The sequence below is a fragment of the Piliocolobus tephrosceles genome, chromosome 9 (assembly GCF_002776525.5).
Source record: "Piliocolobus tephrosceles isolate RC106 chromosome 9, ASM277652v3, whole genome shotgun sequence".
Lineage (NCBI taxonomy): Eukaryota > Metazoa > Chordata > Mammalia > Primates > Cercopithecidae > Piliocolobus > Piliocolobus tephrosceles.
In genome coordinates, this window is record NC_045442.1 from 56,730,099 (window position 1) to 56,746,532 (window position 16,434).

Consider the following 16,434-nt stretch of genomic DNA (forward strand, 5'->3'; position numbering starts at 1 on the left):
AACTAACACACTAAATTACTTCAATGGAAAAACTATTACATTGAAAAGAGCAGCTCATTTTTTAAAGAGTACATTAAAAACATCTTATATCAATATTTTCACATAGCACTAAGCAATTTGAATTAATTACCTAATCATACAATTTGATCCTTATGACTTGAGAGGAAGTAGGAATTATTATTCCCAGGCTGCATATGAGGAAACTAAATGGCAGAACAATTCGGAATCATGCTCTTGAATCTAATTTTCACCACTTGCACTCTGGACATTCTTTGTATCCCTTCTTGAAGATCACAACAGCTTCCTTTTCTATTTCATTTCAGTTGTGGAGAAAACCAAAACACAGCATTGAAATTCATTCTTTGATGTCAACATTTCATTGATATTTATAAGAGGCACACTTACACAACAAAGTGTTAGTATAGATGAGACTCTTACACAAGAGCTAAGACTTTCCTTGCATTTTACAGATAACCCTGAAATTCTCACCTGTATGCCACTCACAAACAAGTGGACACTGGGGTCAAAGATGTAATCAGTTTCTCTCCAGCTTCTATACCTATCATTAAAATAATTGGGTGACCTTGTTTTCTCAGAAGAGTTCTCCTACTGAATACCAGCAACACGTCTACAGTAGCAATGGGTAGACACTCAAAGGCTGACTATTTTGAGTTGAACTTTTAACCATTAGGGCCCCTTTCTTTAAACAACCAAGATAACTGATTTTACAAAAATGTGCAGCATACATAAAACATAACTATAGCCATTTGCCATAACTATCATCTCAGAATTACAAATAGTGAGTAGAGAGGGAAGATAAACTGAAAAGCAATCTGATTGATGTGATGACTAAGCTGGGGTCAGAGTGATGTGGGGTCAAGAGCCAGGAAACATAGGCAGCCTCTAGAAGTGGAACAAAGTAAAGAAATGGATTCTTCTCTAGTGCCCCCAGAAGGAACACAGTCCTGCTGACCTACGGTGGACTTTTGGCCTCCAGAACTGCACCTAGTAAATCTGTATTGTTTTTAGTCCCCTCCACCACAAAAAGGTGATCTATTATACTTCCAAGTTAACTTGGAAAACAAGCATTACAATAGAGTGTGATATATTTGCCTTCCTCCCCCCAAAATTTACATATCGAAATCCTTTAAGGATAGTATACACACAGCAAACTATTTTTAGATACAATACGATACTGAGAACCTTCTAAATCCATGAAGTATGATAAAGATACAACACTTGAAATATCACTTTAGAATTAAATATTTAGCGTATTACATTCTAATTCTGTAAAAACTGACAGTACTATATGGCACATCAGTCTCTATTATCCAAAACGCAAAATTAGCAAGGAACTTAATTTTTAAATCACACTAAATAAAATGTACTGTCTTGCAAACATTTTAAAAAGAAAAAGATACTACTCTGAAATTTCACTTGAAACTTAGAAAACCAACGCAAATTTTATTTCACTTGGAACATCCATCCCATATAATGATAATGTGAGGATCTCTTTGGTTAAGCCTTGTGGTAACAGAGTTAATCACAATAAAAGGAACTCAAACAGTATCAAATAACAACGTATTGTCTAGTTTTGTTTAACTTCACCATCCAGAGGGTTGAGTTAACTATACTTCCTGGTTCATGGCACATTATCATTATTTTCTTTCTTTATTCCTTTTTATCTCCATACCCACTCCCATGCTCTGGGTCCCACGCAGGCAGCCATTCTAATGTGTTTAGAGAGTATCTTTATGTCAGATGCATTTTATGTAAGTACTCTTACAAAATGTGCACTGTGCTGGGCTAATGAATTTTAAACTCACATAAAGGATTTAATGTTTATGTACTTCACACTCTTACTTTTTCACCAAGCACTATATTCTTAAAATCCATTTGAGTTCCTTCTGTTTATCTAATCCTTTGCTTTTACGGCTACAGACAACTCCATGACATGCAACCACCATTTTTCCTCTCCCCCAAGCAATGCTCACTCAGTTACCTCCCATTCCCTTCCACCACTAAAAACAGAAGTAAACAACCTTGGATATGTCCTCTTGGGGACCTCTGGTACACATTCCTGTGTCCACCTGTAGGAATGGAATTGCTGGGTCACAGAGTAGATAACTAGTCAATTTGCTTAAGTAATGCCAGATTGCTTCCCAGAACAGCAGCCCCCAATATGCTTCCACCAGCACAAGGCTTCGTATTTATTCCTTCCTTCCCTCATTTGGCTTTGTTGTTACACTTATTAGCTCCATAAGAACCAGGAACAAGTCTACCTCTGAACCTTGCTTTTCTTTTCAATAAAATGAGACTCTCTACTTCAACTACCTGATATGGTTGTTGTGAGACATGAATGCAAAGAAATAACATGAGAGTACTTTTTAAAATACATAAATAGCTGCTTACAAAGGTAAGCAATTAGTGTTATTTTTGTTCTTATAATGAAAGTTTCTAACTATTGTCCCCCCATCCCAGCCCCAAAAAGAAAGGAGATAAGTGAATGAGCCTAAAGCTTGGAAAATATAACTTTCTCCTGGATACCCAAACATGGGGAAACTGAAAAAGAATGGGGAAAATAATTTTTCTTGTTTACTCATCTATGCATCTATTTCATCAAATATTTTATTAAGAACTATGTACCTGGCCCTCTACTAGTCCTAAAATATAAAAATTATACAGCAAATATGCACAAAGTTCACATCCAAATTTTCCATGTATGCCTTGAATGTTGTAATTACTTCAACGATGGTAGCTTCTGATATCACGGAAGAACAGCTCCTATTTATTGAGCATCTACTATATCAGCACATCATATAGCTTCTCTCAAACACTTAGAACAATCCCACAAGATGGATGTGATTACTTTAATTCTTCATATAAAAAAACAGACACAGTCAAGTGATTTGCCAAGTCAAGCAATTAAATCGTACAGCCAGAAAACCCCAGCTCATTAAAGTCCAGGTTTCTCCTTTCCACTCCATCTAATTTCTGCCTAAAAGATAGGTTCAAAGATATTTGTAGCAGAGGCAGACATAAGGATATGAACAAAATGTCACAGAAAGTACAACGATGCACACAAGGTTCAACAACAAACACTACCATTTATTTAATATTCATTATGTACCAAGTGCTCTATGTGCATTAGTTATAATCCAAATATTGTAAAGGAGCTGCTTCACCTCCATTTTAAAGATGTGGAAGCTGAGATTCAGTTTACCAAGGTCACGCAGTTGCTACACCAGTAAAACTCAGACTAAAACATAACTCTTCCTAACTTTAAAACCATAGTTTTGTTTTTGTTTTCTTTTCTTTTCTTTTTTACTGTAAATGGGTACTTCCTATTTGAGAGTGATAGAAATTTTCTAAAATTAGTCTGTGGTGGTGGTTGTACAACTCTGTAAATATACAAAATTCACTGAATTGAGCACTTTAGATGGGTGAATTCTATGGTATATAAATTATATCACAATAAAGCTGTTTTTAAAAACTTGTTTTCCTTCTGTAACTATACTTTCTTTTACAAGCTTGTAAAGTCTTATTTAACATCAATGTCTTTTTTCAATATTCACATTTCATCAATAGTTACAATTGCATTTAAAAAATTCTCTGATTAAGTAAACACCGAAGGAACAATTTCCCCAATGGGTTTTCCTCTACCCTACCATTCTGATCTAAAACCTTTCATTCCCTAGAGATGTGAGATAAGACATGAATATTTTCTTACAGAGTTAAGTATATGCTAACCTTGGATCCTACAATCTCAGTCTTAAGCACTTACATAATCCCCGCAAGCAAAAGAAAGGTAAAGGATTTTTGTACAAAAATGTTCTAAGTATCTTTATTTGTCATAGTCAAAAGTTGAAAACAACTCAAATGTCTGGTGAATGGACAAACTGTGGCATGTTCATACAATGAAATACTACTTAGCAATAAAAAGGAATAATTTACTAATACCTAAAACAACGTGGATTAATATCAAAAACATCATGCTCAGAGAAAGAAGCTAGACACTAAAATGTGTATATAGGCAAAACTCATCTATAGCGAAAGAGATCAGAATGGCAGTCTCCTGGAGGGTTGGGAGTTTAACTGGAAAAGAACTCAAGTAAACTTCTCAGCTTAGTAAAAAATATTCTATTGTGATAGGGTGTGATAACTGTCAAAATTCAACAAATTGGACACTTAAATGTAGTGAGTTTTATTGTATGTGAATTATACATCAGTAAAGGTGATAATTAGACACGTACACATAGCAACACATACACAAGCAGAACAAGAACCTATTATGCTTAACTTGACATCCTTAGAAATAGGGTCTTAAAAATCATAATCCATCATCCTAACATCAAATAAGCCAGTTACAGACCTCAGTTCTCTCATATCTAATCTAGGTATTTAAGGATCTACCTGGTATTTATTTTGTTCTCAGTGGAAAAAGAGAGACCTAATCAACTATTCTCAGTGCAAGAGCCCTTTCTCTACTTTAAAGTTCATTGAAACAGTCTGCTAAACTATGACATTTTGAAAAGTAAGAACTAGTTATTTATCTGTGCTTCACCATGTGTGCCTGATACCTGGTGTCATATAAATTTGAAAAAAAAAAACTGTTCATCCAACCGAAAATGAAATCTGTGCATCTCACTGTATGTAAGTGGTGTGCTTACCAATTCTGTGCTTCTCTTTCTAACTCCATGTTCATCGCCTGTTGGTAACTTGAAATCAGCCATAGTAGAGGTAGGAATAGGCAAATGCTACAACTCAGGGCTTTTCTTCTTTTAGGGACATTTTATCAGCATACCACTGATAATATTTCAACTTCTTTTAAAAAAGAAAGAAAACCTCAAGGACCCACAGAGGCCAAGCAGTTATTCTCAGTTGTCTCCACCTACTACGGGAAATGTCTCCGTTCTTCTACACCCAAGTCCTTGTTCTTTGGTGAGTATTCAATTACCAGCCCAAACTCACTGAGATGCCATCTTGCCACTTCCTGTTGGAACTAACAAATGTTTGTCGTCTAAGATGCCATCAATCACAGGGAGCACAATTGCTTTAAAATCAGATTTTCGGGGAAAAAAAAATCATTTTTAAAAAAAAAAAAAATGTAAAAGTTCCAAACATTTGGAAAACTATTCTAACATAAGGAATGCCAATGTGAGGAGAAAAAGTGTTTCCTAGAAACAAGGAAATGTATCACTTTATTACGAATTGTCCATAACTCTTTTAGCATTTAAACTGTTTTAAATCGTAGACTGTTATAGCTGGAATAAACCTTAGAAATACTTTATTCCAACCCTCTCCTTCGTCTAGTGAAGAAATGGAAGCCCAGGAGGTGATACGTTTCTGAGGTTACAGAACTAGATAGTTGGAGAATGGGGACTTCATTCCTTGACTCCTGGTTTTGCTACCACTGGTCTCTCCATCAGTTACCAGACAAAGGTTCCAATCCAATTTCAGGTTACCAAATTACAACCTGTATAGTCTTCCTGAAGGTCAATTTCATTACGTATAAAATGCCATCATGTAGAAAATGCCAGGGGTGGTGGGTAACAATACTTACCCTCTAGTTTATTGTGAAGTACATAGAATCTACTGTGAGAGGCACAATAAATCATGATTGTTATTATTACTAGACAATGCACTTACATTTTCAAGATGCATATGTCTTCTCTATCTAGTTGGATTATATACTTCTTTTTACTTAACAGTAAAACCCATAACCCATGTGTTCACTGTGTATCTAAGAGTGCCTTTTACATGATAGGAGCTTAAAAGTACATGTTGTTTAGATAATGGAAGCTGCTACTAAATCTGAATATCAGGTCCTTATCATTTTTAGGTTCTTAATTTAACAAACATTAATTGGAGTTAATGTGTATCAAGCCCTATGTTTGATGCTAATGAGCAACACTGCAATCACACAGCTGCTTTTTGCCAGATTCCCTATAAAGCATCATGACATGAAAAGAGTGGGGAAAGAGAAGCCCTACACTTGTAGAGTATATCCTTAGCATGAAGCCTTGGCATCCCCCAGAGAAGTAGTACAGCCCAGAAATGAAGCTAGATGACATAATAGCTACCAATAAATCACCATAGTTATCTTCAAAACACATAGGAAAACAGCCTTTCCAATTTAGCAACACATAGTTCTTAATTCAACAATGGCATTCAAATTAACTTCAGCTCTAGCATTCAAATTAACTTCCCCTATCAGGCCAGGTCCAAAATATATGTTAGGGCCAATTTTTCATTACTTCCCTTCTCTTAACACCATCTGAAAATGACAGTGCCAAAGCATCATCTGATAAAAAAAAAAAAAAAAAAAAAAAAAAAAAAATAATTTATTTCATATTTTAAAGCTCTAACTCCAAACACTAGATCACTTAGCCTCAAGTTATTAATATACATCAGATACTAGAGGAAATTTATTCTGGGGAAAAATACCACTATCTACTCAGAACTGAAAACATGTAACATCCACGTGATTGCTTTGTTCTTGCCCATCACACCACATGACGCTTGGTAATTAATCCATACAAGACCTCCCTAAGAGAGAAAATTCAGGAGTAATTTCCATAAAACATCAACAAATTGCTTCTATTTTGGTACCACTGATATCACTCTCATAGTCAAAGAGGAATATGATCAACTCCTGGAAAAATCTACGTCCTTTTGAATGGACAAACCCTTTGGAAGATTTTGTTTGTCCACCTTCAAGCATGCTAAGACAAGTGTCCGGGATGTATTTCAACCATGAATGTAGATTTTGGAAATGTTACCACATCTTTTAGAGCTAATCAGGAAAAAAGATATATGGTCCTCAAATAAATATTGTACTTAATGCTAAAAGATTTTCTTTTCTTTTTTTTTTTTTTTTTTTGAGACAGGGTCTCACTTCACTGTACTCCACCCAGGCTGGAGTGCAGTGGTGTGACTATCACCTACTACAGCCTCAATCTTCCAGGCTTAAGTAATCCTTCCACCTCAGCCTCCAGAGTAGCTGGGACTACAGGCACTTGCCACCATGCCCTGCTAATTTTTTCATTTTTTGTAGGCACAGGGTCTCGCTGTGTTGCCAGGGCTGGTCTCCAACTCCTGGGCTCAAGTGATCCTCCCATCTTGGCCTCCCAAAGTTCTGGGATTATAGGCATAAACCATCATGCCTGCTCTAATAGAACTTTCAAATTTTAACTAATAACAGCTGAGCTTCTAGTACTTAAAACACATATCTAGGAGAAAGTAGACTACATTAAAACAACTTTTAAAATTATATCGTGGATAGAAGGCAATTGAAAATTTTTAAGCTATTTTCACATGTCAATACTGGATGAAAATTTAAAAATTACAATTAAATGGTCCTATTGTTCCAAGTACCTTGACATTAACCCGGCATCTGACTGGCATTCACATTTGCAAGATCCAAGGATATAGTTATGCGAACAGCAGCCCAGTCAATACATACAGGGAAAAGTTACTTCAGATCTGATTAGATCTTTAGTAACCTTGAGCTTTCCAGAAGGATAAACTTTAATAATGTGAGTTTGGGGAAGTTGTATCAAGGCTAAACATTCCAATTAAAATTCATTATGTGTTCTAACTTAGAATCAATCTTGTGTAAAAGTGTCGGATGGTTGGATTCGTCAGTTTCAGGTATTTACTTCATTCAGAAAAGTAAAAATGCTATTTACATAGGCTAGAATTTTATATAATCTCCAATTTGGATTATACAGATTCCCTATAATTATAATAACACATTCTACAAAAATATACAGACATTTTGTGCATAAAAATGAATAACTTTAAATAAAGAAGTAACTAATTGGAGATTAACCTGGGAAAAACTGCTGAGAGTCCATAACAATTATATTCTTCTCAGTTATCAACATATTATTCTAGAGTTAGGCACACCTACTTTCTTTAAACTCATGATCACTGTAAAAAGAAAAAAAATAAGTACTGAAAAAAAGAAAACCACAGATATACATACACTAATATAAGCACCACCACAAAAATGCAAACAGATTCAGAATCCACACTGTTTCCTTGGATTCCAAAACACATCATTGACCTTCACATTGTCCGAAGGATCTTGAGCTACAGTATCTGCTATGGAGCCTAACACATCACTGTGTAGATTATGAAACGTATTTATTTACGCTTTAACAAAAAGAACACTGAGAACCATCATAAATAACAATCTAACTACAATCCAAATTCAAAACTCACTTATTTATCCTCTACTGATTTGAGAACTAAGAGAAGTTGGCCCTCCAGATATTAGTAGCTGATTTGGAGATACTCAAAGGATTGTTTTGCTTCAGTCAGTTTTTGTTTCAGAACTGTGGTTTTAACTTTACATTCACTTTCAATATAGAAATTTGCTTCCTTAAACATGCACCGGTTTGAGCCCAGGTCAGCAGACTATAAGGCTGCCTGAACTGCTAAAGCAGCAATCTGTGTCCACTCTGAGACTGTCTCCTTCTAAAGCCTACCTGCCCTGACCTACCCTCCTGGAATGAGGTACGGTATAACCCCAGGATGACTCCTCTATGCTTTTATTAATAAGAGAAAGTGACCTCTTCCAAAATTAGACAACCCACACTCTCAAGCAAAATCAAAATCAGAATCTAGGTAGCAATCAAAACCACCAATTGACTTGGTCGAAACTTCAGAGTCTTCTTTTGAAGACTCCTCACTGATTCCCCGAGGATTTTTAGAGATGACAACTAAAGGAAAAACATGACATGTGCAAGATTTGTGTTTCAAAGGCAATTCTACATAACTTAAAACTAGGTGAGCTGTTGTTTTCAAGACGATTCAAATGTGCCTCATTTTTCAAACACGTAGTATTTATTCTTTGGCGAAAATAGGTAATGCAAGCCCACGATTTAAAAAAACAAAAGTCCTAAAAGGTATGTGAAAGGTAAGTCTCCCTCCTCACCCTCTCATTTGTCTCCCCAGCTCCCCTTACCGGGACAACTATTTTTTCTCAGGAACCCTTCCCTAGCCATTCTATGCACATGCAAACATAAGCGAGTGTTTTAAACCAATCATGCCACATTATACACACCGTGGCCAAAATTGCTATTAAATGCCTCCGGGCGTAAAGGTGGCAATCTGCTGAGGGGTGTGGGGTGGAAAGAAGGAGACTACCTTGATGCTGCGGTTTTGGTCGTCAGGCACCCGATTTCTACTTCGTGTTTTTGTTTGCATGCCTTTACAAGGCTCTCAGAGATCGAGAAGGTAAACTCACCAAAGTCATCCCCGGGCACTGCCACGAGAGCCACCCTGCTCTGCATGTTTTCTGTCTCGATCTATAAAGTATATTCTATAATTTTAGGGAGTTAAATCGACTCACTTTCAAAAAACAAAAAGAAAAAACAAAACAAACAAACAAACAAAAACGCCTAACTCTGAAGGTAACTTTCAGAACCAGGTGATTTCCTCCCCGCCAAACGTGCAGCCTCTGCAGCCTGCTTCAATCGTGTCCTTAGGAAGGGTTCAGCCTGGCACGGAGTTGGAGGGGCGAGCCAGGAACAGAGAAGCCCCAAAACGAGAGACCGAGGTGAGGGCGTACTGAGCCCGGGGCCCGCTTTTCTTTTTCTAGGCGAATGTTTCCAAGCAGAAGCCCCAAGTCCTCGGGGCCCCCTCTCTCCTGGGGATGCTCCAGCACTGGAACCGAGTTCGAGCTCTCGCCTTTTTCCCGGGTCCTAACTTCCAGGCGCAACTGGACCCCCACGATCCGCAGGAACCGGGTCCCCTCCGCTCGCCCTCCAGGAGCCTCGCGGCACCGCCTGGCACCCCCAGGAAGGCAGGACTCCAGGGAGTCTCCAGGGCTCCTGGGGCCCCCCGGCCCGGGCTCCCGCCCGCCCGGGTCCCCGCGTGCCCCTGGGTGAAGGCAGCCACAGGTAGTGGGGCGGCGCGGCGCTCACCTGGGCAGGAGCAGAGTCCTCTGCGCCCGCAGGAGAAGAGGAGGCGGAGGAGGCCATGTTGTGGGGCTGCTGCTGTTGCTGCTCCTTCCAGGAACTCCGGTCTCTCCTCCCCGTCCCGCTCCTCCGGCCTCCAAACGTGGGACTTCTTGGAAAAAAGTTCGACCACGACTCAGGAACGCCAAGCGCGGCCCCGCGACACGCGCGGCGCCTCCTCCTCCTGCTGTGTTCGCTGCTACCGCCAGGTGCCCGCGCTGGCCGGTGCGCTGGGGGCGGGCCCCGCTCAGGTAGAGGCGCGGCTGGGCCGGAGGCCGAGGCTGCGCTGCACCTAGCTCCCCGGGATCACATCCAGTCGGCCGGGGCCCAGGAGCCAGGGTAAGAGGCGGGTGGCTTTAGGGTGACTAGGGGCAGCAGAGGCAGCTCCAGGAAGAGATGGAGGGCGAGTCCTCTTTCCTCTGGGCTGCTGAATAGAGTTTCATTAGCCACTCCCCATAATAATAATAATTAATAATAATAAAAATAACATGGCTTAAGGGAATCCAATCATCTTTAGGCAATTTTGTTTTTGCATTATTATTATTATTAATCTGTAGCGTACAATCTATATAAAAGCAGTTTCCCAGGCAGATAGCTTCTGAGCAATGCCCACAGCCTCCCTTCCACCCCGCAGAGGTCCTGGCAGCACTCAGATTGCTTCAACTACTTGCCCAATTAAAATATTAAACTCCGGAGCTGTCCGGGTTGTGAGGGAGGCACTGAGTCTCATCCAGCAACGGAATGGGGAGCAGGGGACCTCTGAGTGTCCTTGTTTCTAGGAGCTCACATGATAAGGGTTTTGCTGCACTCCTGTCCTGGACAAGGCCGGTGGGATAGGTGGATATAAGGCCGCTGCCCCCACAGAATTCACTATTCTAGTTGGCGTGGGGCGAGGGGAGCAATTACCCTCACTTAATGTCTCCTAAAGGGAGGATATCTCTTTAGGATGAACTACACGGAAGATATGTCTAGTTAGTGCACCGAGCAGGGCCAGGGCATTAAATGACTGTGAATCACATAGTAAGAAATGGATTCCTTTTTGCATTCTCTTTCAGTTCTTCTGTATACAAGGAGAAGTATTCTCTCTCAAACAGTAAACTCCCTTTTATCACAGAGCAGGCCCCAGGCTCAAAGCCCTAGGTAAGCACTGGTATCTAACTGGAATTTATAACATGTTTGTAACAATTTATAACATGTTTCTTTTTCATTGTTTAGTTCCATCGTTTATTGTTACTGTTATATGATATTTAAGGTAGGGATCCAGAAGTCCTTTCCTAGCAAGTATATATGTTTAAAAAATATTTTAAAAGGGTAATTGTCCAGGTGGGACTGGGATAAGCAAAACTTCAAAAGGTAGGCAGGGAATTACTAAAGTATGGGAAACATACTTTTGCCAACAAGTAACAACTAAATACCGGAATGACTTTATTACTAGAGAACACTGCAGTGAGTTAGCTATGTCTCCCATCTAACATCTTACTCATTTTCTCCGTAACACACATTAAACTGAAATAACATTTGTTGGGCATTAGCTCAGTGTTGGACCCTGTGCTAAGCACTTTATTCATGTTTTCTCCCTTAGTCTTCACAAAACCCTTGCAAGACAGGCAGCACAATCTGGAAACTGAGTCTCAGAAACATTATTTAGCCAAGATCACACACTAATAGAGCAACAATAACTCTTTAGGCATTCTTAACATGAGCTTTATAAACCACTTCGGAATTTAGCAAGTCCATAAACCCCTTGAAATTTTATGTTACATTCCGTGTGCTTTTTCACAGGGTGAAAGCACATCATTTTCATCAACTTTTCAAAACGATTTATGTGTCCCCAGAAAGTTAAGAACCACTGTCATCATTCTTTCCCAAGACTATCCTATGCCTTGGATTTTAAGGTCCGTTGGGGCAAAGGTCCGGTTTTCTTTTATCTCTCACTGTGCCTGGCCTAGTTCCCTATCCCCTCGGGCACTCATAGGAATTGGTTGCCCAAACTGAATGTGTGAAGCAGACAATACAGACTACAAGGGCCAGGTGATGGTGGCTTGGGAGGTGCATCACCTTGGTAAAGCCTGCACAGACACAGGTATTTTACAAGCCAACTCCCTGGCACCGATACAGCCACAAGAGCCATCTTAAACAAGAGGCAAGCAGCCAGCCAGCCAGGCAGACAATAGAGGGAGAAAAAACTCTACAGGAAGTTAGCACAAGCAGCAGCACCTGGGAGAGAAGCCCAGAAAGAGGTGCTTCCCTGTAGAGCTATTCCAGGCCAGTCTGTTTATCTGGTCGTCTGTTTCTGAGAAATACTTGTGTTCAGGAGCATCAAAGACACTTCCCCTCCTCCCGAGGCACGCCGCAACACAGCTGAAAAGCTAACTGGAAGAAGGAACTGACACTCTGGCAACATCTCTCCTACCTTTAAAAACTAAACCAAAAATCTTTCCATGCAGCCTATGTTTGTCTCTAAGTTTGTCCTCCTCTCTGTTTCTCTTTTCACAGCTAAGTGTCTTAAAGGGATAGTAGTTGACACTGGGGTCCCTATTTTCTCACTTGCACACTACTTTATTTATAGTCATCAGGCCTCTGCCCTTCCTCAGCTACTGAAACTTCTCTTTTCAAATTATGGTTGATCTCTTTGCCACAGCCATGAAAGCCTTTTCTGGACCATATCTAGGTTATTTTTTCAAGATCATTTCGTATGGCTGACTGTTATCTCCTCCTTAAACGTCTTCTAGGATTTTGACCTCCGTCTGCCTTATTTCTCACATCATGCGCTATCTCTTTGTGATCTCATTCACATTAAAGCTTAGCTATCACACAATGACTCCCAAATCCAACTAAGACAATTACCCTGAATCCCAAACCCAATTTCATCTCATCCAAAAGGGAAAACGTCATTTCTCCTTTCCTATTCCCAAGGACAACAGAATCATGTATTCTACCAATGCTCCCTAGCCTAGCACCACCAAGCAAGCAAGACCTTGAAGTCAGGGGAGGAGACTCTGCCCCCTACCTCCCAATCCAACCAGATACTGAGTCCTTAAATGTCCCTTCTTACACATCTCCACTACATCCCTGCCTTTGATTCTCTAATGGCTATGATTTATTGAGCAATTACTATGTGCCAAACCACGCCAACTTGCATTTTCTCGTCATCTCTTACCTGGACGACTTCAATATCCTCCTAATTTTGTGTAGTGTATCAGCTCTGTCCAATCCTATGATTTGTCTAAAATTTCAAATCTGTTCATATGTTTATACAATGTTAAAAATTTTACTTAGTAGCCCATTCTATCTTTCACGATAAAGGTTAACTCAGCATGGGTCCTTGTCCAATTCTTCCACTACATCTCAGTTGCTCTCCATCAGTATTTCCATCTCCATTCCCTTCTCCCTCTACCTCAGGCAACACACACACACACACAACCATTGTGAATTACTTGCAGTTCCCCGCAAACACCAAGGCCATTGTCTTTCTACAAGCCATTTCTTCTGCCTAGAAAACCCTTCTCCTCATCCTCCAGTTATCTGCTTCACCCATCTTCCTTGCCTGGTTAACTCCCATTCATCCATCAAGACTCCTCTCAGAAAATACATCTTCGAGGAGGCCTGACTCTTTTCTTTTTTTTTTTTTTTTTTTTGAGACGGAGTCTCGGTCAGTCGCCGGGGCTGGAGTGTAGTGGCCGGATCTCAGCTCACTGCAAGCTCCACCCCGGCTAGATTTTTGTATTTTTTAGTAGAGACGGGGTTTCACCATGTTAGCCAGGATGGTCTCAATCTCCTGACCTCGTGATCCGCCTGTCTCGGCCTCCCAAAGTGCTGGGATTACAGGCTTGAGCCACCGTGCCCGGCCTCCTGACTCTTTTCTATTACAATGTGGTTTGTTGCCCTTTGTTCTGCCAAAACACCCTGCAGCGTGCCTCTAACAATTTTGAAGAATATGTTCCCAAATATTTTCTGCAATTCAGAAATCTAAACAATTACAAAAACTAGAAACCTAAACAGAATTGGTAGGAGATTATTTATAGTTTTTTTCCCATTTAGTATGACTGGTTTTGTGTCTTAACTATGAAGTACTTCCCTAGGCCCTTTTACTGGTATTATGTGATATACAGTGTGTGTACCATATCACTATTCTAAAAATTCTGAATCGCAAACGTATTTGCCTTCAGGGGTTTCAGATAAGGATTATAGACCTAGATAATCATTGCTTTCATTGCCTATGTTTTAATCATATGCTTCTCGATGCTTTGATTATCTTTTTCATATCCAAATCACCATGACCTAATGCAGTGTCTGGCTCACTCGAGGTTTGCTGAATAAATGAAGGGTGTAGTTTTGAACTTGGACTGTATTTCGTAGAACTGATTCCTGAGGTTGAATCCTGACACCTCCCCTTGCTTCCCAATTGACTGTTCCTCCTCTAGGCTACTATACCTTGCATGCATGTCACATTTCTAACTGTAGAATACTTTTTGCACATCTGTCTCTCCAGTGAGATTGAGCAGGTTGAGGAGAAAGAGGATGATATATGTACTAATCTTTGCATTTCTGAGTCTGCAATGCCTAACACAATGTCAGGCACATTATACACACTAGCAATCCATTTTGTTAAATGTTAGAGGTAGAAAGGAAGAAGGGAGAGAGAACGAAAAGAAGGGAAGTTTTTTGTTTTGTTTTTTATTAAGATGAAGTCTGGTGGAATGTGAGTTAATCTCTATTTAGAGAACTCTAACAGTGGGTTCCAAACTCAGTCACTTCATGGCATTTGGCTTTTTTTTTTGTCACCCAGGCTGGAGTGCAGTGGTACAATCATAGCTCACTCAACCTCCTCAGTAGCTAGGACTACCAGCAACGTGACACCCTACTCAGCTAATTTTTTGGTTTTTTCATAAAGACAGGGTCTCACTATGTTGCCCAAGCAGGTCTCAAATTCCTGGGCTCAAGCAATCCTCTCACCTAGGCCTCCCAAAGTGCTAGGAATTACAGGCGTGAGCCACCGGATCCTCTAGTTTGTCACATTCTTGTACCACCTTTGTTACCTAATGTTTTTATTTACATTAATTTACTTTTTATCTAAACACATATTTTAACCTTTATCCCATTTTATTAAAGGGAAGCTGAGGTACAAGGAAATACAACCACTGAGTCAAGGTCACATAGACCATGACTGGCCAATTACAGCCACCAGATTTCTGTCTGTAGTCATAGATCTTCCTTCCCAGGCATCCACTGTTTGAAGCTGGAGATTCTGATCTGTTCCTCAGGATGACACTGTGGTCATACTGTTGGGTCCTTCAAATGGTGCGATGCATGAGCCACCGGCGTTTCAGTTAGACTCCCTCCAATGTGGACAAATTTGGTCAAACTCCAGTCGTGTTTCCTGCAGTGGATAAATGGTCGGAGCCTCCCCAACAGTCCCAGGCTGGCTGACCGTGGACAACAGGACTCTCACTTTACTCGGTATCATAAGGAATGGCATAGTGCCTCACATTTACTAGTTTGTTATAAAGGATATTACAAAGAATACAGATGTAGAGATGCATAGGGCAAGGTATGGGGCAAGGAGCATAGAACTTCCATGCCCTCCCTGAGGGGCCACTCTCCAGAAACCTCCACATGTTCCACTCTCTGGAAGCTCTAAACACATTTATTTTTAAAAGAAAGTTTCTTTTAGTACCTTAGGAAAAATCACTTCCACTTACACTAAACACACAGGATGAAAACATTATTATACATTTCTTGTTTTATTCTGTATTCTGTCTGAACTCCTCTCTGTTAGAAAGAAAACTTAGCAAGCACTAAAGGGGCATGAAAACCAGAACGGGATGCAAACTTTCTCCTTGACATTATCAGGAGGGAAAGAGAAGCAAAAAAGTAGTCTCATATTATGTGACTCAATATTATTTAATCCCCTGTCCTTAAGACACCTACTGTTATCAAGAACCATCAGTAGAAATGGGATTGTACTTTCCTCTCCCTCACTCAGCTTCTGAATTTATGACATTTCCCCACAGCTACAATGAGACACTATTCCTTCCAGAGTAGTTTCTACTATAATTAGACACTAACAATTATGTTTAAACAGCAGAATTTTTTTACCTGACCATTAGCAAGAGAGAAAAGCTGGTTTTTTACGTGGTGTCTATGAAATCTCCAAGAAACAAGGAAACAAGAGTTAATACAGAAAGTTTTAGCCTGTGAGAAATTTTTTGTAAAGTTCAAGAGATGATGTTTAATGAATATGTGTTTCTTTCACAAAAGAAGTAATAGAAAACATTTCTCAAATAGAAGAGATATATATTTGCTTACCACAAGCCATGGGGAGTATGATAGTATGTAGAAATATGGCCCTTAATTTGTGAATTTAGTGAGGGAAAACAGCTCACCAAGCACAAAGTTGAACCAAAATGTTTTCTCTCCTGTGGCTTTTGGCCTTTCCCCTCCAGTATGGTCTCGACTGGGTAGA

The 16,434-nt window shown here is 39.9% G+C and overlaps 1 protein-coding gene across 1 annotated transcript in view; it reads right to left on the reverse strand.

The window, feature by feature from the left end:
* ANK3 (ankyrin 3) overlaps window positions 1-10,191 on the reverse strand; it is a 713,837-nt gene extending 703,646 nt beyond the window's left edge. Inside the window, exon 1 of the mRNA XM_026454835.2 lies at window positions 9,936-10,191. Coding sequence (XP_026310620.1) covers window positions 9,936-9,992 — 57 coding nt within the window. The 5' untranslated portion in view covers window positions 9,993-10,191. The remainder of the gene's footprint in view (window positions 1-9,935) is intronic.
* Window positions 10,192-16,434: the final 6,243 nt, after the last annotated feature.